Source organism: Podarcis melisellensis, assembly GCF_964234715.1.
Source record: "Podarcis melisellensis genome assembly, chromosome: 2".
Taxonomy (NCBI): Eukaryota; Metazoa; Chordata; class Lepidosauria; order Squamata; family Lacertidae; genus Podarcis; species Podarcis melisellensis.
Window position 1 is genome coordinate 67,302,243 of NC_138529.1, and position 27,420 is coordinate 67,329,662.

At 49.1% G+C, this 27,420-nt stretch overlaps 1 protein-coding gene across 3 annotated transcripts in view; it reads left to right on the forward strand.

Moving 5' to 3' along the window:
- The window catches only part of FGFR4 (fibroblast growth factor receptor 4), a 71,150-nt gene extending 46,647 nt beyond the window's left edge, over nucleotides 1-24,503 (forward strand). For 2 of the 3 annotated variants that reach the window (XM_081901002.1, XM_081901004.1), the window contains 17 exons: nucleotides 2,852-2,992; nucleotides 10,875-11,141; nucleotides 12,560-12,649; nucleotides 13,137-13,303; nucleotides 14,754-14,877; nucleotides 15,684-15,874; nucleotides 16,834-16,972; nucleotides 18,123-18,316; nucleotides 18,751-18,896; nucleotides 20,388-20,509; nucleotides 20,628-20,738; nucleotides 20,972-21,162; nucleotides 21,715-21,837; nucleotides 22,321-22,391; nucleotides 23,148-23,285; nucleotides 23,397-23,502; nucleotides 23,643-24,503. In XM_081901002.1, coding sequence (XP_081757128.1) covers nucleotides 2,852-2,992; nucleotides 10,875-11,141; nucleotides 12,560-12,649; nucleotides 13,137-13,303; nucleotides 14,754-14,877; nucleotides 15,684-15,874; nucleotides 16,834-16,972; nucleotides 18,123-18,316; nucleotides 18,751-18,896; nucleotides 20,388-20,509; nucleotides 20,628-20,738; nucleotides 20,972-21,162; nucleotides 21,715-21,837; nucleotides 22,321-22,391; nucleotides 23,148-23,285; nucleotides 23,397-23,502; nucleotides 23,643-23,789 — 2,468 coding nt within the window. In that variant the 3' untranslated portion in view covers nucleotides 23,790-24,503. Of the gene's footprint in view, nucleotides 1-1,048; nucleotides 1,409-2,851; nucleotides 2,993-10,874; nucleotides 11,142-12,559; nucleotides 12,650-13,136; nucleotides 13,304-14,753; nucleotides 14,878-15,683; nucleotides 15,875-16,833; nucleotides 16,973-18,122; nucleotides 18,317-18,750; nucleotides 18,897-20,387; nucleotides 20,510-20,627; nucleotides 20,739-20,971; nucleotides 21,163-21,714; nucleotides 21,838-22,320; nucleotides 22,392-23,147; nucleotides 23,286-23,396; nucleotides 23,503-23,642 lie in introns of those variants that run through there. The other variant, XM_081901003.1, reaches the window with a different exon arrangement.
- The last annotated feature ends 2,917 nt before the right edge of the window (nucleotides 24,504-27,420 follow it).

The following is a 27,420-nucleotide window of genomic DNA, read 5'->3' on the forward strand; positions in this document are numbered from 1 at the left end:
CTAAAACAACTTCTATGCATCTTTTCCCCACCAGAACTTACTCTCCCAGCCCTTCCTTGCCAAAGCCTAGAATTCCTGGTTGGGTTACAGAGGGTCTTGCAGAAAGAATCAGTTAGCTGTGTCCATGTGCAGCTGTCTGCGTACATATTAACCATTTGCTTCCCGGTAACTGCAGCTGCTTCCAAGTTCCCATAATGATTTTTGGCTTAACATGCGACAAGTCATCTCTGACACATCCTCCCACTAAGCTAAGTGATGTAGTTAATTGGGTCCAAACTTTATGCAGCGTTCAGAGACATGCTGGCCTCCTGGCCTCAAGCTGAGGAGCTTCTTTTCTGTGTTGCCTCTATCTCTCCATATGGGATAACACTCATGTCTCTCACAAGCAGCAGATAACAGGTGTAACTCTGATCCTGGTTACCATCAGACCTAGAAACTTTATGGAGTTGGTAGGTGGAATCTGGATATTCCCAGCACCCTTAAAGAAAGACAGAAGAATCGAATTTATCTCCCTTGCTTAATAAAAATCATGTAGCCGTGAGTTCCACAGGTAGAACTCCATTCTGCCTACAAATGCAAGCTCTTGCTTTTTTGGCGGGCAGTTAAGAAACGCTTTATTGAATGTACACCAGTGCACAATCCTTTTTTTTTTTTTTGCCTCTCCTCGCCCCAGCCCCGTCGGGTTCCATGGGGTTTTAATTATTTTCACACACATCCCCGCGCAGCGTTTCTGTCTTCCGAAAGGGCCCCCCCCCCCTCCACGACGCGCTCCTTGTGAGCAGGAGTTTAATGAGTGGTGTCTCCAGTTACCGCTGCCAGCAGAGAGGAAGCAAAGCCCCGGCAGAGAATGAACTCCGCTTAATCCCCTTTGCCGGAGCTTTGGGGGAGAGAATTTAGCTAATGTGAGTGTGAAAAGGCCCTGGCGCGGGCGGGGGAGGGCGCAGGGGGAGGGGAGGGGACAAGGGGCGGGGCGGGGCCCCTGCGACCCTCCCCCTCGGCCCTGGCTCTTTTCGCGGCCCATTGTTGGCTCCGAGCGGGCCGGCGGCGCGCGGCGCGGGGGTGTAACCCGAGAGCTTTCGCTACAAAGTCCCCGCGCCTGTTGCTGGAGCCGACAGAAGGCGCGAGGGCTGCAGGCGGAGAGAGCCGAGCGCGGCCGGGCTGATCGCTCCCACCAAGCCGGCGAAGAACCTTTGTGGAGCCCGCCGCGCTCGGCCGTCGGATTTATTCTTCGGCCACTTTCCGCGCGACTCGCCGGCACCGGGGAGCGAGCGAGCGAGCGAGCGAGGGAGTGGAGGAGCCTCGCTCCCTTGCCCAGCCGGCTTGCCCAGCGAGGGATGGAGCCCGGGCGAAGCGCGCCGCAGCACGGAGCCGCGGGACAGCGCTGAAGCGGCGGCGGCGGCGGCAAGAGGTGAGGTGGACTCCGTCTACGTTGTCCGCTGCGGGGCTAGGAATGGCCCCCGGGGAGAGAGATCCGGGTCTCTTGTCCGCCGCGACCCAGGAGGCTCCCCGGGGTGTGGCGGGGCGAAGGGCTGTTCTCCCCGCGCCCGGGGAGGCGGTGGACTTTGACCGGGAGGGTCTGTAAATCTGTTACCAAACTGTCCGGGCGCGCAGAGGTTCTTTTGTCGCTCGGATTAAAGATTAAGCTGCCCCCGAGAGCCTGTTCTCGGGCGCTGCTCTCTGCACTCGCACCACGTACGCTCCTTTCCCAGGGAACAGGCACCCAGATATGCAGGTTGCACGGAAGACACGCGTCGCTAGGCGCGGCGCACTCACACCGTTCACACCGACACGCGCGCCCTGGACGCGCCTGCCCATCCGCACCAATCCTCGGCCGCAAGCGCAATTGGAAATCTTGCGTTAATTGAACGGGGCTTGTGCTCCTAAGCGTGCTCTCGAACCTCGTGGCTTTCGGCGGCACTTTGAAACCGGCTTCTTAACTTTCCTTTGGACTGTGTGCTGTGTGCAGCTGGGCAGTGGAAGTGCCTTTACGCACGCACGCTCCGGCCGTGAGTTTATTACCAATAAGCACCACGTATTCAAACTTAAACTCGCTTTCGTCCTGCACGAGAATTCCTTTCGCTGCCCCACTTTGTATTTCTTCTTCTCCTCCCCACCCCATGGTTTGTTCTGCTCCTTGGGTCATTATCAAAGTGCATGAGAAGGTTGTACCATTGCGATTTGGGGGGAAGAAAGGCATAGGAGCAGGAGTTGGCCAGCAAGTTGTGGTGGCAGGGTCATGCCAAAGGCCAAGAATCCTGATTTATTTATTTACATTTTTTATCCATGGGGGCTGTCTTTTCCAGGCAGGAACTATCTTAAGATAATCTGGTGGACTTTGGCCATGAAGACCTGGCTAGGTGACACCCAGCCTCTGTAGTGCATCTCCCTGGGAGGCCACCTCATGCTCAAGATGAGGGTTGCAGAATTCTAGTTTCACATCAGCATCTCATAGGAAGCTGCCTTTTACAAAGTCAGACCCACTGGTTCCTCTAGCTCAGTATTGTCTACACTGACTGGCAGCATCTCTTCAGGGTTTCAGACAGAAACCTCTCCTAGCCCTACTTGGTGCTGCTGGGCTTTACCACTGAGGTACAATGGCTCACTCACGAGCAGAACTGGGCATATTCTGGGATTGTTGCAAACAGATTCTTCTGTGCTGATTGGCAAATCCTCCTTCCAAAGAAAATGTCCAGCAGCCTAGAATCGCTACAGGTACTGCTGTCTTAATAACTACCTCTTCCCCAATGTATTATTGGGAGTTCTAGATGGTTGTGGACATAGGATACACAATCGTTCTGCACTGCAATGGAAAACTCGATGGAGTGACAATCCCTTTCCCTTCTCAATCTAGGCTTGGAGGATCCAAGTGGGAGCTGTGGGACAAGAAGAGACAACAGGATGACAGCCCTGCTGTGTGGCCTTCTCAGGTTCCTGGCAGTGGCAACAACATGTGCTTGGGCAGCTGCTTCTGCTGAAGGAATGATGAAACCAGGTGAGCAGAAAGATTAGGGTGTGTTTGGGTGCAAGAGTCAGGGTGGCCATCTATTCAGGGGCTATGACTGTTTGGTGTTTATAGGACACTTTTCATTTTCTGAGGCTTGTATGGTCTTCTCCTGTGTTTGTCGTGACATGGGAATACAGAGAGAGAGAGAGATCCATGGCAGAGATGGAAACCAGCCCTCCCACATCCAATACACCATCTACACTGGCCTAATTCATGTTATACGTGTAGTGCCTCAATGTGTTGCAAGCCTGCTCTCCTCTAACCTGCTAGCCTTAACTTCTCTGTGTGTTCAGCACGTCCACCCTATTCTGGTGTGCTGTGTGTAGGCGGCGGCATCGGCTTGGAATCAATCGGAATGGCTCACGGTGCTTTTGAGTTCCCAGCTTCTTCCTTCCCTCCACCCCTTCCTTGCGCTTAAACAGAGCGCAGGCAGCGGTGATGGCTGCAGAGTCGAAAGTACAGTTTGAAAGGCTGTCCTTGTGCTGGTGGAGGGGGCACAAAGAGCGCTCACATAGGTGTTTGCTTTGTGCTCCAGCGTATAAGAGATCCCAGCCTCAAACAGAGACTACTTGTACATTAAGGCACAATCTAAATACCAATTTCCTCCAGATTAGCCCGAATTCCCTGGGAACACTTTGTGCCAGGGAAGGGGAAGATTTTTCCATAGTAACCAGCCTGTGAGAGCAAGGTCTTGATAGGGCCTAATTTCCCCTTGGCTGCCCTGGGTGTCTCTGTCATGTGCTTTCCTGCTTTACAAACCAGGACCAAAGTTCTCCCTTGGGTCTAGTTTAATTTCCCCCCTCCTGATTGTCTAGTCCTTTATTCTGTTTATCAGTTTTAAGTAGGTAACTACAAGACGGAACTAAGCGCAGCCAAACAGCTGTGTATGGATTTGTGTATGATAGGAGTATAGTACAAATACGTTGTTAGACATATATAGCAGGGTTGATGTCGCTTGTACAAGTTGTCTGATCTGGTGTTTTGTCAAAATAACTGCAGTTCTGCTTTGTGGAGCCCTTGCAAGGGAGCCAAACACACAATGCAGGCATTCCACTTGTCAGATAAACCCTGTAATAAAGGCAACATTTGGAATTTGTGTAGTTTGGTTTTGTTATTTGGCCAATGTGGTCTGCGTTTTTGATGACTGGCCCCTTCCGAGTAATCAAATTTGCTAGGACTGCTGATCCTTCGGTCTAGCTTTGTACTTTCAGCATCCTCTGGCAGAGTGAGGGTAAAATGCCAAGCCAGGGACTTGGCACCATCCCTCATGCCTGAGAAAAGGCATTTATCCTGCTATTGGCCCTGCCACCAAACAGATGGGGATATTGTTATTTGTGCCTATGTGCCCCTGCTCCTGCTGTCACCCTGAGTGCTGTAATGCTCTACCATCACCTACCTGGCTACCTGGGGAGTGGGCTTAAGCTTATTGTAGCAGTTGGCATATAGGCTATTCTCTGTATTCTGTTTTCAGAAGGCACCATATATACTCAAGAGAAAAAGGTGGGTGATGAAAAGTGGGGGTGATGTTCTGGACAGGGGCTTCAAATGCCTATCCTATGTATTAGCACTTGAAATTCCTTGAAGTCAATTTGGCCGGGTGTTTTTCCCAGGTGTTAGTATTTAGATTCCCTTAAGCGCTCTTCAGATACTACTCTGTGAAGGAAGGAAGCATTGTGAAAGTGGCTACAGGGTTGCATGTTTAGCCCCATCCCTAAAGTTTTGTGGTTTCTCCTGCCATGCTGAGCCATAAACCTCTGAAGTGGGGAGCCTGTTTGGCACGTGAGGCTTCCCATGTGACCTAGAACCCCATGGTCCAAGGGCAGGCTCCCCCCACTTCTGATGTTTATCCCCTGGGATAGGAGGAGCTGTGTCACACAGGAGGCAGGGCTAAACATACAACCTTTAGAAGACACCTTTAGCGTATCTTCACCCTTTGTGCAAGTTATACCTGCGGAACTGGGAGGCTCCATATTTCTTCCTGATTTTTCTCATGGGGGCAAGAGGCCCACCAAACTGTTTAGAAGGATGCAGACCCTTCAGTGAATTAAAGTGAGCTATTCTCAAGTGCGATTTTGACAAAGGGTAGAGAAACGATGGTATCTTCGCCATCGGGTCCTCCAGTTGGAAATCTTTTCCAGATTTGTTCAGGATGCAAACTTTGTTGTTTGAACACTCTTCGCCCTCTGAAATGCTACTCTGGAAACAGCCTCTGCTTGCTCTATGGGTCTCTTAAAAGACTCCTAATCAAATGGGCTCTGTATCTATTTAAAGCTCTCCTAAAGGTGGGGGCTTGCTTCCCTTCCAATCAGAATGGTTTTCTCGGTCTGAAGCCATATCCGTAGAAAACTCTTAAATTACCCTTGGCAATTACATTAAGTGCTTCGGTAGTAAAGAACAGCTGTGGGGAACATATCCCCCCCTGTCTTCACAGGAGCATATTCTCAGGGTCAGTGATGAAGGCAAGCAAGCGAGATGTCCACTCCAGGTAGTAACATTCACAAGGTTGCATTAGTTGCTGATTCAAAGCCTCCCAGTCCTGGTTGTGCAAGAGTTTCCCTAAATTGGGGATAGATGTGTCTATGGAGTCCCCCTGCACATACCATTTTTTTCTTAGAAGTTTCCAAGTAGCATCTAACCCAGCTGCCATCTGAAGCTGCCTGGTATGGCTGTTTGTTTGTTTTAAAATGAAGAAGCTCCAAGGTTCAGGATGGAAAGAAGAATCTTTGCTGTCCAAGATCTGCAGGGTTACCTAGGCCTCTGATGCTGCTGGAGGGACAGTGATGGTGGATGTAAAGTAAGACAGCATTCTCACGGCTGTCTCTGCTGGTTGGCAGCATTTTCCTATCAGGGTACCCCACCCACCTCCCACCCAGAGTTCTGTCCCAGAGCATCATGAAGGAAGGCCAGCATTCATCAGCTGGGAAGACCTAGCATCAGTCAAACCTGGGAGAATGGGTCTGGTTTGTGACTGAGCTGGTTGGAGGCATTGTGGGGAGGGGTGGGGAGAAGGGGGAGCTGGCAGGGCTCCCACGCAACCCAGGCTAACTTTGGAGAAGGAGGATGGGTCACCAAAGCAATTATAGTTCAAATCCAGGTTAGACAAACAGGGAGGTGGGAAGTTGTGGAGTCAGCTGAGTGTGAAACCTCTCACTCCCACTCATGCCATAGGGAGGGGGGGGAGGGAAGGCCTTTTGTGTTGAGCATGAGAGAAGCGAGCAGGAGGAATGGAGCTAAATGAAAAGGGGAGAGGGGAAATGAGTCTCCTGTTGGCGAAGAGGGTGGGGGGGGGAGGCTGCTTATCTCATTCCCATCCTTCCGGCTCCCCCCCCCCACATGACCGTTCGCCCAATCCTGCAAAGGCAGAGCCCCGTCTGCTGAAAGGGGGACTGGCCCCTATTGTAAGTCGGGGCAGAGAGAGCACGGGAAAGGAGCAGTATGGCTGGGACAATGGTGATTGGGGGAGAGGGGCTCTGGGGGGGAGGGGCAGCGGTCGCGGGCTTCCTGACATGTTCATTTTGGAATCTGTCAAAACAGTCACTCTGGGCGCTGAGAGTGACCACTCAATCGAGGGCCCCCACAGAGAGAGAAGGGGCGGGGTGGGATGTGGTGCCGGGGGAGAGAGGGAGAGCTAAGCAGAGAAGTCATGCATCAGTGTCCGCCAGGATCCTTTCTCCTGTCCAGGACTGGCAGGAGAGGGGCTTTGATGACATCATTGCTCCACAGAACAAGAGGCAAAGGAGAGGGTGCTGGACAAAGGGGCTTGTGAGCTGGGCTCAGAGATTCCCCAGGAAGGTGGCAGGTGGGGGGGGGGGAGCGCGCATTGTGACTGCATTTCCCCTCAAACTGTAGTCCATACTTTTAGCGATTTCTACCTAGTCCTTAGAAATCCCACTCATTCTTTCTCTGTCTCGGTCTCAAGCAGTCGCTTGCCGCCAACACCCTGTGAGCACCAGCTCCAAATATATTGCTTCCTCCGCCCAAATCAACATTTATAGAATCTGCATACAATCACTGGCTTTTGTACACCTGGCATCCTATGTTCAACCAGTCACAAAATGTTTCTAGCACAAGCTAAAATCCCCCTAAAATTGGAGTGTTTCCCCACAGAGTCAGTAGTGGTCAGGGATGAAACAGGAGAATCTTCCTCTGAGCCCCTGCCCCTACTTTTAATGGTTTTTGGTAAATTTGGTGTTCTAGAGGTTCCCGAATAAAATTGCAAGTTTTTCAGAAATCTTGAAGCCGTGTGCATATTGTGGGGGAGGGAGAGTTGGATCATTCTTTGGGAGGAACTGAAATTTAGGGGGAAATTGAAGGGTATGTGATACTTTAATATTGAGCCTAACCACCAAGGATCAAGGGTGCAATACAGTACACACTTACCTGAGAGTAAATCCCATTGAACTCATTGGGACTTACTTCTGAGTAGACATGAATAGGACTGTGGTGTAAGGATGTAAAATATATTGTATATACCTTGCTATGTAAAATACTGCTGTTTGGTACATATATGAAATGCCTTGGCAATAACAGTATTATCTATAGGTTACAGCTCTCATTGGCAGTTGTTGCACCCCCAAGTACAGTATATCTTGTTGTCAGTTGGGAAAATAGGAAAAGTTGTTAATGGATGACATCAACATTTGAGCAAATGAAAAATAGATTTTATTATCTGGACTTTCGAACAATATCTAGACGTTATCATGCAGAAACGGAACTAACTCATATTTCTAGAGAACACAAACACCCGTAACATGCAGTTTGAGGACTAGCAATATATTTGGACAGACACATTCTGCAATTTCCAGAATACTGAAGAAGTTAATGTTATTTCATTATCATACACAATTGTTTGCACATTTACCTGGGAGTAAGTCCCTTTGAACTTACTTGTGACTGAATAAATATATACAGGGCTGCGTTAAAAGAGTCATAGTCACTGTAGATAAAAAGTTGTCCTTATTTATTATTTTCCATCCCAGTTCATAACATATCGTTGATGACAACTTAACTTCATCTCTCTAAGCAGAATCAATGTCTGAAAGATCCATATTCTGACCTTACTTTAATAATAATATAATAATTTTTATTTATACCCCGCCCTCCCAGCCAAGGCTGGGCTCAGAGCGGCTTACAAGCAATAATAAAAACAAGTTTCATGATTACAACTTAAAAACAAAAATAAAAAATACAACATTAAAATACTGAAACATTAAAATATTAAAATGTAGCCTCATTGCAGAAGGAGAAGGAAAAGAAAAAAGAAAGAGAGGGAGGGAATCAAATTGGCTCCAAGCCAAAGGCCAAGCGGAACAACTCTGTCTTACAGGCCCTGCGGAAAGAAATCAGATCCTGCAGGGCCCTGGTCTCGTGAGGCAGAGAGTTCCACCAGACCGGAGCCAGAGTTGAAAAGGCCCTGGTTCTGGTTGAAGCCAATCTAACTTCCTTAGGGCCTGGGACCACAAGGGTGTTGCTATTTATGGACTTTGAGGCTCTCTGTGGGGCATACCGGGAGAGGCGGTCCCATAGGTACGAGGGTCCTAGGCCGGGAAGGGCTTTAAAGGTCAAAAGCAGCACCTTAAATCTGATCCTGTACTCCACCGGGAGCCAGTGCAGCTTGAAAAGCACTGGGTGAATATGCTCCCATGGCAGGGACCCCGTGAGGAGTCTCGCTGCAGCATTCTGCACCCGCTGGAGTTTCTGGGACAGCTTCAAGGGCAGCCCCACGTAGAGCGAATTACAGTAGTCAAGCCTGGAGATGACCGTAGCATGGATCACTGTGGCCAGGCCAGGGCGGGAAAGGTAAGGGACCAACTGCTTGATGCAGCGAAGGTGGAAAAATGTCACCTTGGCTGTTGCTGTAACTTGCGCCTCCATGGAAAGGGAGGCATCAAGGATTACACCCAAACTCTTAACGGAAGGCAATGGCACTAATTGGACCCGCAAGAGAAGGGAGTTGGTCCCTCATCCCCATGCCATCCCGACCCAGCCATAGGACCTCTGTCTTCGAAGGATTTAGTTTCAATCGGCTCCCATGAAACCATCCAGCCACAGCTTCCAAGCATCTGGTCAGTGTGTTCGGGGCCGAGTCGGTGTGGCCATCCATCAGCAGATAGAGCATCCATCAGCAGTCATCAGCATATTGGTGACAGCCCAGCCCAAAGCTCCGGATAATCTGGGCAAGGGGGCGCATAAAGATGTTAAAAAGCATCGGGGAGAGAATTGTGCCCTGTGGCACTCCACATACCAAGGAGTGGCGCGACGACATTTCCCTCCCTAGTGCCACCCTCTGTCCCCGACCAGAGATAAAAGAGCACAACCAGTTACGGGCTATGCCCTGTATCCCCACGTCTGCGAGGCGGTGGTCCAGAAGATCATGATCGACCATGTCAAAGGCTGCTGACAAATCTAAAAGGATCACCAGTCCTGACCCACCTCAATCCAGTTGTCTACGGAGATCATCTGTTAGGGCAACCAGAGCCGTCTCGGTCCCAAAACCAGGACGGAAACCGGACTGAAATGGATCTAAAGCCAATGTTTCCTCCAGAAACCTACCAAGCTGTTCAGCAACCGCTCTCTCAATTACTTTGAGTGTCATATTCAGAAAACAGAAAAATTGCAGGAATTGAAGCGAAAAGCTCAACACAGTTTTGCTGCTAGTTCTGTGTGTATTTCCACATACAAACAGCAGTTTATTTCCCAGTGTAGAAATCTGAAGCAGGAAACGTCAGATACTTTGTTGTGCAAATGCCTCGCCACTATGTTGCAGAAGCGATGGGCTCCATAGGTTCCCAGATTGCCCTTCTGCATCAAATACCTGATCACCTTCTGTTTTGTGAAGCATTTGAGAGTTTGAACTTACAGTGTTGCTTCTTTAGTAATTCAGTCGAAAGTGGCACCATTCCTTTAAAATCTTGGATCTAATAATTCTGCCTGTGTAACAATTTTAAAACACAGGTTTGAGAAGTGTTTCACTTTTCATGTTGAAGGTGAAAATATTCCACATAGAGTTCCCCTGCCCAAATCACTAATATTTCTAGTTGAGGCAAAGTCCAATTTCCCCTCCCCCCTTCCTCCAGACCTTCCCATTTCTGCTCCAGAGCAAGCTGTTCTCCTGTTGATCAGGTCTGCTTAGTGCACAGACACTCCCAAATTGGATCAGCTTCCAAGTGCTAGCCCACTATGGGAACACTGAAGATCCGCCTGTAAGGGGTTCGACTGACTTGTGTTCTGAGAACAAGTGAGACAGCAAAGGTTATGGGCACCTGTTTCCACGGGGGGTTGAATTACTGGTGCCTGCGTACATCGGCAGAGTGAGCATAAGCCTGCCCCACCCTGTTGTGCCCCATTGCGCCCCATTTCCAGGTCTGCGGCGATGAGTGTGCGCACGGTCACACATCAATCAGACGCACGTAAAATGGTTGCTGCCATGTATATACAGAGTACTTTTCTCTCCCAAATGAAAAAACCAATCCTGTTCCATGTGGGAAAGGTTGATGAAGCTTCCAGGTCAGAGGATGGAGAATTCTGGCAGCCTTGAGCTCTGGCATTTGCCCTTTGGGTGCCCTTGGGGTGGCACAGTTGGTGGCTGGTTGTTCTTGTGTACAGGACAACCAGAAGCCTGTGAGACCAACCCATTCAACCATCTCCTAGAGGGTCACTCTTATGCTCCAACACTTTCAAGCATGCCTTCTGGTGGTCCAGGGAGGAAATGGGGGTTATATGTTGGTGTCTTCTAGCATCTGTCTGGGGTAAAGGGAGTCCCTACTTATCCCATATTCCAGAGCATTTGAGTTACGGGTGTTAAACACGCGCTGTTTCTAAAGTGAGCTCACACTGTCATTTGCACTGACCCTCTTTTTGCGTTGGACAGAGATGCTTGACAGCCACATGCTGGAGACGGAGGAGGAGCACCTGCTACTGGACCCGGGGAGTCTGCTGAAGCTCTACTGCAGCACCAACCACAGCCTTGCGATCATATGGTATAAGGAAGCCAAGCAGCTTTTCCCAAGCGGGCGCATCCACATGCGGCAGAGCATGCTGGAGATTGTGGAAGCCACCTATGAAGATTCGGGCCTGTACTCCTGCCGAGCGCAGAGCACCGGGGAAAGCCTGCGCAACTTCACCATCTCTGTTGTGGGTAAGAGATGTTCCGGCCTCTCTTCAGAACGGTGGCAACCCTTTTTTTTTGTTTGAGGGAAGGTCGTATGGCACATGTTTGCTCAGTAATGTTTCTGCTCCTCAGGGCAAAGACCTCTCCTCCTAGTCCAATGTGGAATGGAAAAATGAGAAGCGGTGTCAGTGGAGGAAGGTCTTAAGAGCTGAGGAAACAGCTCTATGACATTCTTGCCATGTCAGCACCCCAAGGGGAGAAGAGGTCCCTTTTTAAGAGTAAGAAGGGGACGGAAGTGTTAGGGACACCCAGAAACAACCCAAACGGCTAGCAAAGACTAGTGCGTAAGAGAAGTAAGCAGCAAACAGAGGTGGGTTTTAAAAAATAAAATAAAAAGGGCAAAAAGTCTTAGGGGACCACTTGGAAACATTTCTGGGGCTTGACATGATCCACAACTCGCAGGTCAGCCACCCTTGGTTCATAGTGTCTGGCAGTGGGTCTCCAGAGTCCTTCCTCGCCTAACTTGGAGATGCCAGAGAACCAGGGACCTTTGGCATTCAAAGCATCTGCTCTGCTACAGCTCCTAGTCAACACAGACTTTGCCACACGTGCCTCGCATGTCCCCTAGTCAAAGGAACAAGAATTTATTTAACTTGGCGCTCCTCCTAAAGGACACTACAATATGAGCCTTGGTTTTCACAATGAAACTAGACGGTTGCCTGGAACAGCTGGCAGATCTCAGATTACACCCCTTCTGTGAAGGTTGCGCGAGCTGCTTAATCACTTCCGGGCCTGTTCAAGGTTTTGTCTTCAACATGTAAAGCCCCAAATGACTTTGGTTTAAAAAAACAAAAACAAAAACAAACCCTGATAGATTGCCTCCTCCTTTGTACTCTGCCCTGGGATTTAAGATCAGCAGGAGAGGCCCCACTGGTCTGCTGACACCCTCAGAGGTCCAGGGGACAGTGTCACACGAGAAGGCCTTTTTTGTGGTGGCCCCCAAACTCTCTGCTTCCTGATGTACTCCTGATATCAACGCTGGGGTTTTGTGCAGGCTTTTGGAAATGTGCACGGTGATTACTTTCTGTATATGCTTTTATTGTTTGGTGGTTGCTTTAATTTTTTGCTATTGATTGCATTTTGCTGTTCGTATTGCGTTGTCCACCTGCCCAGGGACCTTTGGTGAAGGGCGCGTAATTAAATGTACTAAATAAAGAATAAGCAAACAAATGAGCTAGAACTGTAGCAGCCAACAGTGTTTCTCCTCCTCTCCCCCCAGTCACCTTTGAACACACTCCAGTTAGCATTTTGCCTGCTACTCTGCACTCCTGCTAAGAAAATGCTGGTCCACTGTAGCCAGGTGCTCCCTTGATAACTGCCACTTGTTCAGTGCCCTATGGTTATTTAAGAAGCAAGACTACAAAGAATTACCATTTTGTTTTCAGATTCATTGGCATCTGGTGATGACGATGAAGACAGCGGTGTGGAGAGTGCCCATGCCGATTCCCTTGAGGAGCCCATACATACCCGGCGAGGTCAGTATGCCTCCTTGGCTGTGCTTCACTCAGTTCTGGGTGCTGCTGCATGCTGGGAGAGGGAACTGGGTGAAGAAGGGGTGCTTAGTAAATACATGGACTCACGGTGGCCAGACATCTTCCTTTCTTACTTCCCAGGCCTCCTCTGCTGTCGATGTGTCCCAAAATTGTTTGATAACAGTTGCCTGCAAACTAGGGAGCTCTGCTTGAGCTTGGCGCATATCCCAAAGCACACTCATTTCTCATGGAACGTTGAGGTTCCTCAGTGGAAGGGTTGCCGTTGTGCATTTTGGCACATCCCTAGGTCCCTATGAGACACCTGCTCTCCCCTTGAACTCTCCCATATCCCATTGGCGTATCCTTTCTCTGAGAGCAATCCAGGGTTTGCTGCCACCATCAGGTAGAGCACAGACCTTTGTCCCTAAAGTGTGAGCCTCCCCTGAGCCTGAATTAAAAGCTGGAGCTAATAGTGTGATGCCTTTTTCAGCACCTTACTGGACGCACCCTCACCGAATGGACAAGAAGCTGTATGCAGTCCCAGCAGGGAACACAGTCAAGTTCCGCTGCCCAGCCTCTGGGAGCCCCAACCCGACAATCCGCTGGCTGAAGAATGGGAGGGAATTCCGAGGGGAGCACCGGATTGGAGGGATCAGGGTAAGTGCCCAGCCCCTTAGAGATTTGCCATCTCTCCCCTTGCCCTCCTTTCCCTTTTCATCCACCTGGCTGGGACCACAGCTGCCTTGTCCACCAGGTTTTTATGAGTTAGGATTTGAGGGGTATGTTTGTGTGTGTGTGTGTGTGTGTGTGTGTGTGTGAGAGAGAGAGAGAGAGAGAGAGAGAGAGAGAGGCACAAGGGTTATTCTATAAGGAATCCACAATATTGCACAAGCCACTCAGCAGAGAATCAAGGGTCACCTCTGTGAGTTTGGGGAATTCAGCCTGCTATGCAAAGACTCCAGGACCCTCTTCAGGACTTGCTGTGCCCCTGATCCCCTTTTGCTCTGGCTGCCCTAGCCTTGCCAGATCAATATATTAATTTTGCAAAAGTTTGCTTCCATCAAAAGAGCAGCTGCTAGACATTTCCACCTCTTTTGCCTGCATTTCTCCTCTTTCTGCTCCCTAGCTCGATTCAGTGCATTGTTAAAAAAGGTCAGCCTATGGACGTGCCCCATTCCTTAACAATGGAGCATGAACACATAATGCAAACACCATTGTTAAAATATCTACACCGGCTGCCCATTTGCTACTGAGCCAGGTTCAAGGTTGATTTGTATTAATCTACAAAGCCCTGAAGAACGTAGGTCCAGGGCACCTTAGGGGCTACTGGAACCCTTGTATGCCAATCACTGAGATAAGCTGCAGGAGTTTTGTTAGTTGTCCCTTGCACTGGCAAGGCTCATTTGACACCAACATGAAAAAGAGCCTTTAGTGTCATCAGCCCAGGCCTGTGGAGTGTTCTGCCAACAGATTCAGCAGGCAGCTTCTGCCTCGACCTTTAAACACCTGTGGGAAACTTTTCTATTCTGCCATGATTATGCAGGCAATTCAGAATACAGTCGTACCTTAGAAGTCAAACAGAATCTGTTCCAAAAGTCCGTTTGACTTCCAAAATGTCCAGAAACCAAAGCGCGGCTTCTAATTGGCTGCAGGAAGTTCCTGCAGCCGATCGGAAGCCCTGTCGGACATTTGGGTTTCAAAGAACGTTCACAAACCGGAACATTCATTTGGGAGCCAAAACGTCTGAGTACCAAGGCGTTCAGAATCCAAGGTATGACTGTACATCTTTTCACAACAGTTAGCTGTTTTTTAAATTGTTACATGTTTTTTAATATATAGATACTAAACAGCTTTGATATGTTACTATGATACACCCGTATATAAATAGTTTTGTAATTGAAGAAATATTTGCTGGCCTTAGTATATAGCTCAAAGGATTTGTGTCTAAAACAAGGGACTTTTGTTCCCTTTTCTTGCGAGGAATCCTATTCGGAATAAGGGAATTTCCCTTTAAAAAAGGGAAACGTTGACAGCTATGGCCCTGATGGACAGCCCTTTTAAAAGAAGGTGATAATCTTGGCTTCTGCCTTTTCCTCTTTCCACCCAGCTAAGGCATCAACACTGGAGCTTGGTCATGGAGAGTGTGGTGCCTTCGGACCGAGGCAACTACACTTGCCTGGTGGAGAACAAGTTTGGCAGCATCCGCTACAGCTACTTCCTGGATGTGCTAGGTGAGGTGGCCTTCTCCCTGCCATACTGCTCCAAATCTAGATATGTGAACCCCCCCTCCCGCAGCAACATGTGAAAAAAAGACAAGGAAAGTGGGCTGCCCCCCCCACTCCCCCACCTTCAGCCTGAAAAGCTCCTTACTCCTCTGAGTCTGTGTGGGATGCCAGACCCCAGTTCCCTGGCAGCCTGCCAGGTTCCTGTGGGAAGGAAGAAGGCTCGCCACCCTGACCTCAGGCACCCCCAAAGAGAAGGAAAATGCCCCGAACCCGCTTTTGACTTCAAAGGGAGTTGGAGATCTCCCAGGCCATAAAGTCAGATGAAATTAATTAGCCCTGCCTAGATCTATAGGACTAGCTCTAAGCCTTTTGCTCCCTTATCTCTCAGCCCCTCATTATCTGTCTTCTCTGGGCTTACTTGTAATCACCGGAAAGAGGCTCTGGAGCCAGTCATGGGTGGGAGTTCAGCCCATGGCATTAAGTAATATCAGATCTGCTGGGCTGGAAGGAGATGGCGGGCAGTGGGGGGTGGGGGGGTGGGAGAGAGACATTCAGATCCCACCAGGCCTTTAGGCAGGACTGCATATACTGCTGTACTAGGGAGCTTTGAGAAGAAAGTGCTGCGCTTTGATAGATGGGGTAACTCCCTGACAGTTGGCTGCGCCTCTGCACTCCCGGATGGCTGTGATAGCACTATCAGCTCCGTGTGCAGTGATTTATGTGCTGTAGAGCATGACCTTAGCTCCTCTGGGGGGGACCTGGCAGTCTTCAGCTGTGCTGGACAACAACTTTCCCTGCTCTCTTCCTGGCAGAGAGATCTCCGCACAGGCCTATCTTGCAAGCCGGGCTGCCGGCCAACACCACCGCAGTGGTGGGCAGCGACGTTGAGTTCTTCTGCAAGGTTTACAGCGACGCCCAGCCCCACATACAGTGGCTCAAGCACATTGAAGTGAATGGCAGCAGCTACGGCCCAGATGGAGTCCCCTATGTGCAAGTGCTTAAGGTAACCAGAGCCCCCCCCCCTTTATTTTTTGCAGAGATTTCCATTGCCAGAAAGGTCGCTTTTCCCCACACTTTTAGGCAAGCAACAGAGGTTACGGAGTGGGGGGGAGCAGGGGCTGGATAGGAAGTGGCACCTTTCAGTGGACTAGATTTAGACCAGGGGCCCCTAGTTGCTGACCCCTCATCTGTGGAGCCAAGGGCATATATAGCCTATTACCCATATTAAGAATTGCACATTATGCAATATGCACCTAAGCTAACATTTTCAAACCAAAAGTTTATCTTAAAAGAAGGCTTTTACAAGAGTGATTCCTGTGTTTATTTGCAAAGAAAGAGAGGAGGTCCAAGACTGGCTGAGATGCTACTTTCAATAGCACCAACTCTGTAAGCTTGGAGCATAGCTTTCCAAACCTTTCATGTTAGTGACACACTTTTTAGACATGCATCATTATGTGACAAAGTAATTCAGTTTTACTAGCAAACCAGAAATTAAACTAATCCCTTTCCAGCCCCAGAAGGGCACATCACACCTACACACTGCAGTCGAGTGTCATAACACACAGTTTGGAAAGATGTGGCTTAGAGTATATGTCCAGAAAACAAGCAAACACAAAGAGCTGCATCATCAGTCTAGCACTGTCCCAGTTGGGTTGCTTATTCTCACAGCAGAGTTGTTGTGTCTCAAGCCCAGAGGCTTCATACATGATTTTCTGTAGAAGAGTCGCTTGGAAGCAATAAAACTTAGCAATGGCTGTGGTGCACTTATTTAGGGCACCCTCACCAGAGATGATGGCAAAATGACCATTAATCAGGCACTTATGAGATAAAGATGCACCCTTGAAAGATATATTGGCAGCAAGCAAGATGTTCCCCTTCCAATGAGAAGCTTGAATAACCTTTTTGTATCAACAAGAACTAATGTTTTTCTCCCTGCCTCCCACTGGCAACTTATTTTGGCAGACTGCAGATATTAACAGCTCGGAGGTGGAAGTGCTGTACCTGCGCAATGTCTCCATGGAAGATGCTGGGGAATATACCTGCCTGGCAGGGAATTCCATTGGCCTGTCATACCAGTCAGCTTGGCTCACTGTGCTTCCAGGTGAGAAAGGACGGTGGATGATTGGATTGGGGGGGGGGGGAGATGGATAATGGTAGTAGGGTATTCCTTTGCAGAGCTAGAAGCAGAGATTACCTTTCCTAATGGAGACGCTTGGGGGTGGGGACTATACTGTGCATGTCGTACCCCTGTAGAATATCCAGTGAGATGAATGTGCTAAAGAGAGAGACAGAGAGATAAATGGCTGAAAACAAATTGCAAGACACACTGCCCCACTTGAGCATTAAGTTGCCAGTCAATCCGTCAACATGACAGATCTATTCACTGTAGAATTATACAGAACAATTTACTGTTGTCTTTTGTCAATATATCAATCACAATATGACAGCTTCAGTCCATCAAAAGAGATGCTGCACTTCTCAGTGTATAAATCCTGAAAAGACAGACTGGAGTTTGGACCCACTTTGTACAAGGAAGAATCCAGCCACTTTTAAGTCCCTTGATTTGAATGGAGAATTAGGACAGGCAGGTGAAAAATCAGACAGGGCCCTTGCAGCTTGAATAGTTGTGTAGACCAACACTCCTACATAGCTATTAAGGATGCAGGTAATATAAATGGGTGGAGACTAGGTGCTGTTTTTTAATACCCACAAATTAGACATATTCCACTGATTAAAAACAAAAAGGCCTAAGTACATCTTAAGGGGTGGGGTGGGGAATTGTAATGAAATGAATTCTGCCTAGGCTTTGAATGGCTAGAGCTTGAAAACAGCACATTGTATATGTAATTAAATGTGGAAGAGATACTGCATGAAATTCCAGGAGCTAGGAAATTTCTGTTTAGCAAAAGCTCTAGGTTTTCACTGAAAGGCAACTGCCTTAAAATGGCTATGTGATGGCTCAAGGATAGCTCAAGGATGAGAGTATGATCTAGCCAGAGTTATCGTTTTATGCGCCATTTATGACAGTCAAAGTGATCTAAACATATGTTAGGCTCTCTCATTGAAATCAGTGGGATGCATTTTGTTTATGGTACTGATAGGCTCTGCAGCCAGGTACAGACAGGCTGCTTTTTGCAGGCCGATGTACACACCGTGAAGCACAGCCATGTTCCCTCCAGGCTACCTGCTGTGGTCAAAGCAGGTTAAACCCCCCTGAAGCACGCTAACTGTGGATTTATTTGCTATTGCAGAAGAAGAAGAAGTGCAAGAGGCAAATGCCCCTGAAATCAAGTATACCGATATAATTATCTACACTTCGGGGTCTTTAGCCATCGCGATGGCTATTGTCATTGTTGTCTTGTGCCGGATGCAAACCCAGCCGAGCAAGCAGCCCTTGGAGCCCATGGCCGTACACAAACTCTCCAAATTCCCGCTCATTCGGCAGGTAGGTACTGAAAGACCCAGAACTAACCTTAAAGTACCCAGTAACCTTAAAGAAGGATCCATTGTGCCACTGCAGTGGTTTTCAAGGGCCCACAATGTTCTCTGCTGGCTCAGACCAAGAGTCAGCAATGGACAAAGTGAGGTACTCAGATCCTTGGAGTACAACAAATTATTCAGGGTAGTAAAATCCCAGTCAGACCATGCAGATATCCAAAAACAGCTCTCCCAAGTTCAGCTAAACTGTCAGGGCAGCATCTGGTTGGCTAGATGGACCTTGTTTGCATTGTAGATGGCTCTTATTGGTGTTAGGTGTGCGTGTTCTGCCCTGTCCCTTGTTTCATTGTGTCCTTTGTGCCCTTGTCTAGTCCGTTCTTGCTCTGGAGTAAAGCAGTGTCTGTGGGGCAATCTACCTGAATGTTGGGTCTTTCTCCACAGTTCTCCTTGGAATCCAGCTCCTCAGGGAAGTCCACCACATCACTGATGCGTGTCACCCGCCTCTCCTCAAGCTGCACACCCATGCTGGCTGGGGTCATGGAAGTGGAGCTGCCTCTGGACTCCAAGTGGGAATTCCCACGAGACAGGTAAGTCTTGTGAAGTGCAGCGTAGCTTTCTTCTGCATGTGCCACTGAGGATGCTGGCCAGGCTCTCACATGACTCACACAAGCCCAGTGTCAGAATGGCAAAACCACCTTCTCACCAAACTTGTATCAAAATGTGTGTTTATTAACACAAAGGGCTACTTCCCACATGTGGTACAGCTGCCCAATTGTCAGTGGCCTTAGACCCATGCTTGCCTGTGTTCACAGAGAGGAAGCAGCTGGTGAGCTGGAAGTTCACGTGTGCCTGGCTGCACAGGACTCTTGTTCCCACCAGCACAGTGGCTCCAAAAATGGCATCACAGCCGTCACATACCACCTGGTACGCACGTGCTTCAGTTTCACATGTTATGTCCCCCTCACAAGTGAGGGCAAGCACAGCAAGTAGAGTGGCCAAGTACCACAAAGAGGGAAGGCAGTAGAGTGAATGAGAGTACTGCTTTCTTCAAAGAACAAATGGTTACAAAACCATTGTAACCCTGCTTAGCTCTGTGACTAAGGGGCTGGCTATAAAAATTGTCTGGTATCAAAAGCCGTGCGGTTTGTCTCTTGAATTGCTGCCTGTAGAACAAAGGTAAGGAACCTCAGACTGAGGGGCCAGGTGTGTGTGTACGTCAGCTATTATACAATGGCAAAATTTACACCCATTGACTCACTCACTTTTACACACACACCTAATTTTATTGTATGCTGCCTTTCCATACTTCAAACCATGCTCAAGGCAGCTTACAACATGGAACAAAATACATAACTACAACACAACAAAAGTAACCACAAACAATAAATTAAACAATAAAAAACCACAAAACCAAACTGAACAATTTCCACATAAAATGCAACAAAATCTAAAATAAAATACAAAAAACTAATGGCAGCAACCATCCTCCCAAACAATACTCCAGGCCAAGAGTCTGTTCAGCAGCCTCAGCTTTTGTAGCTGGAGTCAGTCAGGGCCCCACCTTCCCAGGCCAGCTGGAAAGGGCAGACACAGCAGGGAGCGGGTCTTCCAGGACTCACAGACAAGATGGACCTTTGTCTCTGGCATATGGCCCTCAGAAGATTGCCTAGAAGGGAATGCTGCCCTTGTGCTGGAAAAGGTTTCCCACTCCAGCTGCTACAGTCTCTTGGAAATGAACTTGTTAGCAAATTCTTGGAAATGAAAGGAATTTGTTAGTCAATGCACTGTGTAGACATTGATGAACGCCCCCCAATGATGCTTGTACATATCACCTCACCTCACAACTTGGGATAGCTGATGCATGGGCCTAGGAGAGAACATGGGGTCAGATTTCTATGTTGTGGTTGAGGCCCTGCAAATGCACCTGGTGCTAACATCTGATTCTGCCCCACTGCAGGGGACCTGCCAGCTTTTGGATACAGCCATGAGTTTAGGTCCCTCCCACCCAAATGCATCTGTTCCCATGACGACATGAGATTGTCCTTTTAAGGAGGCTTTCTACCCTTATTTTTCCCCAGGCTTGTGCTGGGCAAGCCACTGGGTGAGGGCTGCTTTGGGCAAGTGGTGAGAGCAGAAGCCTACGGCATCGATCAAGAACGGCCAGAGCGACCCATCACTGTGGCTGTCAAGATGCTCAAAGGTAAACACAATATACAGGGTTAGGAGAGCTGAATCATTGGGCTTCAGACCTTCCACTGTTGGCTTCTAATCTAGATCATGGGACGCCCCAGTCTGACCTCCTTCTGTTGCCTTGCCAGATAATGCCACCAACAAAGACTTGGCTGACCTCATCTCAGAAATGGAAATGATGAAACTGATGGACCAACACAAGAATATAATCAACCTGTTAGGAGTCTGTACGCAGGATGGTAAGTGACTGCCTCTTTGGGCTGGGAAGCAGAAGATACCAGGTGCTGTGAGGAAAGAGGCAGGGATGTTTGGGAAGTCAGGAGAGACTAGAACCTTTGTGGGGCCAATAGGAGGATGCTGCAACTGAACAATGGTTCTAGGCTCTGATGTTCTAGGATAGGAGCAGACATTGTGCGGGATTTATGAAGGCTGCACCTGAGAGCACAGGCTCACATATAACTCCTGACTGCAGGGCCTCTCTATGTGATTGTGGAGTTTGCTGCCAAGGGGAACTTGCGGGAGTACCTGCGCGCCCGTCGCCCTCCCACGCCAGACTACACCTTTGATATCACCAAGATGCCTGAGGAGCAGCTGTCCTTCAAAGACTTGGTCTCCTGTGTCTACCAGGTGGCACGTGGCATGGAGTACCTGGAGTCCAAGCGGGTAAGAGCAGCCTGGCCCAAACGGCTTTGCCCCCTCACCAACCCTAGCAGGATCCATACTTAAGCAGAAATGATTTGCCCAATGTGCAAGTGTCATCTGAAGCATTGGCAGGTCCTGTTGGAGTGCCAACAGTGAATATAATAATAATAATTTAGTATTTATACCCTGCCCATCTGGCTGGGTTTTCCCAGCCACTCTGGGCGGCTTCCAACAAAATATTAAAATACAATAGTTAAAAGCTTCCCTAAAACTGTGAAGGCTCTAAGCCAGGCACTGGCACTCTAAGGCTTTTGCTGGGCTCTTGACTGGCCCATGAGGGTCAGCTACATGAGGGTTAGGTCTACCAAAGGAGAGGGGTATGTATGTACCAGGCCTGGGCAGCCATCATGTGATGAATGAGTGAATGGCAAGGCAGAGAGGCAGCAAAGCTCCTCCTGATTCTCATGGTAGATGCAGCAACAACCCACTAGCCCAGATGTGTCTGACTCTGGGCTGCAGTGGGCTCTCCGGATCCTCAGAGAGGATTCATTTCTCCTCTCTCTCTCTCTGCAGTGCATTCACCGGGACCTGGCTGCTCGCAACGTCCTTGTCACCGAAGAAAACGTCATGAAAATTGCTGATTTTGGCTTGGCCCGGGGTGTTCATGACATTGACTACTACAAGAAAACCAGCAATGTGAGTGAGATGGTATTTGAGAAGCACAGGAGGGGAAGACTCAGAATTGGCAACGGGCTTTGGAAATACGCAATGCGGCTGGGAAAAAGAGAGGAGGGTGGGCACTGGGGGAGAGCAATTACTGTGCTCTGTATTTCTTAACAATAAATGGTTAACAATGTATGGAAGCCAACTTGGGAGAGTAGCTACCCTGACAGGTGGCATATCAACCTTTTAAATAATTATGTAGTATAAAGTAGTAGAGAAACCTTCATAGCCCTTTGTGTGTGCATACACACATTCTTGCACTACCCTGTTAGTGAAGAGAGATATTTTTTTACTTTCAATGAATCCAGGGTCTTGTAGGAAACTAGAATGAGCACATCTATGGGAGTGGATATGTGGCTATTGCTCAGTGGATGCTAGAGGGTAGAACTCAGAAGAGGAGACATTGCCCAGGGAAAGTGTCAATGAACTGAGAGCTTTTCTTTTTTCTCCCCACAGGGTCGTCTACCTGTAAAATGGATGGCACCAGAGGCTCTTTTTGACAGGGTGTACACCCACCAGAGTGATGTGTAAGTATGACTCTGCAAGGCTCTCGCAGCCACATCAGCCTACACAGCTATATCTGGCAGAGCAGCTGAGCTACTGTGTTTTGAAAAGGGAGAAGTTGCCTTATACTAAAGCAGAGCATTGATCCATCTTGCTCAGTACTGCCTACCAGTGTTGCACTAACTTGGGTCCCCGATTGTTGTTGGACCACGAGTCCCATCATCCCTAGTTAGCAGGGGCAGTAGTCAGGGATGATGGAGGTTGTACTCCAACAACATCTGGAGACCCACATTTGAGAAACACTGACATACACTAGCTCCCTGGGGTCTTTCCTACTTTTATTTAAAGATGCAAAGAATTGAACTTGGGGTGTTTTGCATGCAAGCTACTGCCCTTTCCCAACCATCCTGGCTGTATGGAGAATAAATGGGCCTATTTGTCAGTCCTACTAGATGAACCATAAGTGGCATGGAAAAGCCAGGGTGCAATGGCCCTACCTGCCTGCATAAAGATGACAAGAAGCATAGAATTGCTTGCTCCCTGTAAAGTGGTCCATCATTGTAACCTGTCTCCAGCATATGTAACTTCAATACATGCCACCTCTGTGGTCACAAATCCATCTTTGTGAGATCTTGCTGAGGTAGTGCGCATTCCACAGGGGCAAGGTCCACCTTCTGATGCTTGGTGGTAGTGTAGGGCTAATCTGGACATATCCACCTCGAATTTCTTTATGGCTTTCTTGCCCCTTTATTTTCCCTGACCCTCAACTGTGCTTTCAGGTGGTCCTTTGGCATTCTGATGTGGGAGATCTTTACGTTGGGTGGTTCTCCATATCCGGGCATCCCGGTGGAAGAACTCTTCAAGCTCCTGAGAGAAGGTCACCGGATGGACAAGCCCTCCAACTGCACCCACGAACTGTAAGTGCCGTCATGTGTGTGCCTCTTGTGGGCTCGATCTTAACCACAGCACCTGCATCCATATTATGGGATGCTCTAGCCTGAGATGTCCCCTCCCCTTTTCCCAAACAGGTACATGATGATGCGCGAGTGCTGGCATGCTGTGCCTTCCCAGCGGCCCACCTTCAAGCAGCTGGTAGAGGGACTGGATAAGGTCTTGGTTGCTGTCTCTGAAGAGGTAGGTTCAGACCACCAGGAAGAGGCACAAAGGCAGCTGTTTCAGAAAGCCTTTTAAGTTCCCGGAATCAGAAGTAGTGGGAGCCAAGCCTTTGTCCCTTGTGAATGCTGACAGGGTGTCCTTTCTCTCTTTCCCTCCAGTATCTGGACCTGTCAATGCCCTTTGAACAGTATTCTCCATCCTGTGAGGACACGACCAGCACCTGCTCCTCCGACGACTCTGTCTTCACCCATGACCCTCTGCCCATCACCCCCTGCCTCTTCCCCTACCACAATGTGCGGACATGAGGAGAGTAGTAGGCAGTGGACCCCAGGGCAGGATTTCCTCTCTCTCTATTCCTAGAGGATTACGCAGCTTGGGAGCAGAAGTTCTTACATTGTCCCTGGTGGAAGAAAATGCTGGGAAGCCATATCAGCAGGGGCTGAGAGTGCATCTCAGGGTCCTGGAGCCTGCTGGACACCCGCAACTTAAAGGTTCCCTGGCGAGGACTGGATGCCTTCCTTGTAAACTGCTGCAGGTGCTCCTAGCACTCGTGCTGGTGCCTTCTTGCCCTATAATCTCAGGTTCCCCCAAAGCCGTTGCTCTAGCTGAGCCTTGGATGCTACCAGCTGTCTGAGGAGAAGTAGGACCAGATAAGCAGGGAGGAACCTAATCCCAGGGAGAGCAGCACTCTCGAAATGCCTGGGCTCCCCCTTCACCCAACCCATGGGACCATTCCCCCCAGCCATGGGGCGCCCTGCTTGTTTGTTTGATACTATTCCCAATTTAATAATATTTTTATGAAATCTCATTATTTGGCAGGAGCCAGCCAGCTTCCTCAGGCCCACCCCATCCGTACCTGGACACACGACCACAAGGACAGACGTTTTGAGCGGGGTGTGGCCCTTCCCTCCTGGCTCCTGCTGTCCCCTGTACATAACCCTAGAGATAAATATTTATGTACATATCATTTCTAATGCACATGAATTATCCACACCCATAAATTATTTTTTTGGAATAGAGCCTTCTGCCTAGGGCATTTATTTTCTCCAGGGAAAGGTATGACCTGCTTCCAAGGAAGTGTTAGCCTCTGCTGGGACCCATCTGCTAGGGAAGTGGATCTTCCCAGCCCACCATCTCTCCCATAGGGCTGGGAAGGCAGCTCAGACCACTTGGGTCTTGACTTGCCTGGCTGCATCTGTCGTATGTCAAGGCCAAGTGGGACTACTGCAACTTAACTGGGCTTTTGTCTAGGTGGATGCTATGGAAGTGCTCTCTGATGGACAGTCTGTGGTTCTTACCCTTTTCTGTGATAACTGCCAGAGAGAAGTTGATTGGCCAGTTGGATCCTTCTCTCAGTGCCCCCATCGAAGCCTCAAGATCATGGCCAGATCTTGGGCCAGCTGTAAACCAAGGAAGTACAGTGCTTGCAACACCCCAAAGACTAAGGAGGAGGGAATATAAGCACATCTGTCTAGGGGTGGTGGTGAATGAAGCCTTTGACCCTTGGAAGAGTCCTTGCAAGCCTCTTTTGCTGGTGGCTGGCTCTTCCTAGCAGTGAGCGCTGGCACAACGCACGACACATTCACCCTATGTTGCTTCAGCTTCTATGTCCGTCATCAAAGGTTGGGTGGATTTGAGCCCAAGCAGGCACCTGTACTGTCTGCTTGCATGCAGAGTGTGCACCTGTGTACTTCTCCCGTAGCGTGGAGCAGGCCAAAGAAGGCGGGGGGGGGGGGGAGGCCGGGGCATCACTTCCATTCCTGCTCAGCTTGCTCACGCACAAAGCACTCCCCCATCTGTTCTGCATTAGCCGCTGTTCCGTTTAAGCCACCGTGAACTCTGCTACCAGCATCTCCCTGAAATTGATCCAGCAACTGGCCACTCTTTCAGAGCCTGGGAATCTATCTCTGGATACAGCAGAGCCCAGTGGGAATATTCCTCCCCCTCCCAGCTATTGGTCTGAGCACAATGATCTCAAAGGGAGCCCTCAGAATCCTCCTTTTCTGCCTCATCGTAGTTGCAGAGGATCTGGCATGCCAGGAAGCTGGAGAAAGGATATTTAGGGGAAGCATTTGACCATTTATTGCTTCCGACTCCAGCCCCCTTTGCATGCGCGATGCCCCGGTGCCTGCCCGCTCTTCCTCCCGCCCCTGAGCTATGCACAAAGCATGGGCTCAGCCCCAGGAGGTAGCTGCAGCTGTCCGTCTCCCCCACCCTGCCCCATCCACTTGGTTTAAAGTTTCACAAGAGACCTTGTGAAGGAATTGCAACCCCTGCTGTCCCAGTGGGGATAGGGTTTCAATGGGCCATTTCCCCCTGCGCTGCTTCCTCTCTCCCAGCTGTAGCCCATCGTTCCCCCTCCAGCTGGGTTGAGAAGGGATGAGAAACACAGCGCCAGAAGCTGCCTGCCGTCCTAGCTTCGTTCCCATCAAAGGGGGTGTGCTGGAATGAGGTGGAGCCTGCATCTGTATGCTGCTGCTGCCATGATTGTGTGCGGGCAGCTGGATCATGTCTATGGGCCTCGGGGCACAGACTCCAAAGGGCAGCACAAAGGCTTTTGCCCAAGGGCACAGGAGATGCTGTGACAGGTGCAAAGACATGAGTCCTTGCTAATCCCGTCAGCATCCTCTGTTACCGTCTTCAGACTCAGTCCTGCACGTACACCAGTATGGGCCACTTGGGGAAATCTAACCCTGAGCTTCTACTAACAGCTTCCAGAGGCATGTTAATCCAGTTGCTTCTTTGCTCACTCTTGTAAGCCAGCGTGATGGATGTTTCAGCTTGTCCCGTGCCATCTTCCAAGCAAGACACATGGGTGACATTGGAGGCTGAGCTTGATTGGTGACAAGCTGCAGGGAGGAGGGAGAGAGTCTGGAAATACGTGCAGATGCAACTGTGCTTCATCCTGCACACTCCAGTGCAAAAAAGCTAGTACTCGTGGGGCTCTTAAAGAGTCAACACTTCCATTATAATATATGTTTGGATCCCCTTTAGCAGATAACGATCCTGTGAGGAATGTACAGCATCAGAGTTAAGTTACATTTGAGCCAATTTTTGCAGGTGCAAACAATTGTAGAAGCAAAATTCATTGGTGCAAAAAGTTGCTTTTTCTATTAAATTCTAATTTTTATACTGCTGAACTTCCCGATTGTGGAGTTTGGCATATCCAGTGCAGTAATAACACGTCCAAGTGGTCACACTTGCAAATTGTTGTTTCCATCTCATACTTATGATGAGCAAATGGTTTAATTAAGTTGAATCCTGACTTGGATGCAGCCCAAATGGTCCTCTATCCTGCCTAGTCTCCCCCATGTGTTTTCCTGGATTCCTACCCCATGGCTGCTATTCCCTATTCAAACCGCTGCTGCCTGCCACCATCCAGGGCAAATGTATGGGTTACCCCCGTGAACAGACTGGCTTGGAATGGGACAGAAAAGTAGGTCAAAGGCTGCTCCTTGGAGGAGGAGGTATGCTGTGAAACTGGCAGGTTCAAAAACGGTTGGATGCCTAGTCCGCTGCAGTAGGCGAGTAGTTTGCTGAGCTCAAAGTGTGTCTCAATGATGTCCAAGACGAAAACCAGCAAGAGTCAGAGATGTTTGAGGATGAATGGCGACCAGAACTGGTACAGCAAATGCCAGAGGATGCTCACACTCTTGTTTCCAGGCACCTACTAGTAGTTAAAATGAAGCTATAATAGGGGCAAATTATCAAACATCTGCCTGGTTACAGTGTGGAGGGGATTTGGCACTTTGCTGAGAGGCTGGGGCCAGCAACAGGCAACTCGCTGCTGGGATCTGCGAATGATCCAACTGGCAAGGTTGCTCTTCCTGTGACTTCACATCTCATCCAGCGCAGATCATACCAGCTCCTAACAAGTCCTTGGAGGCCCTTTTCCCTGAGATGTTGACAGCTCTTACATGGCTTTTTCTGCCAAAA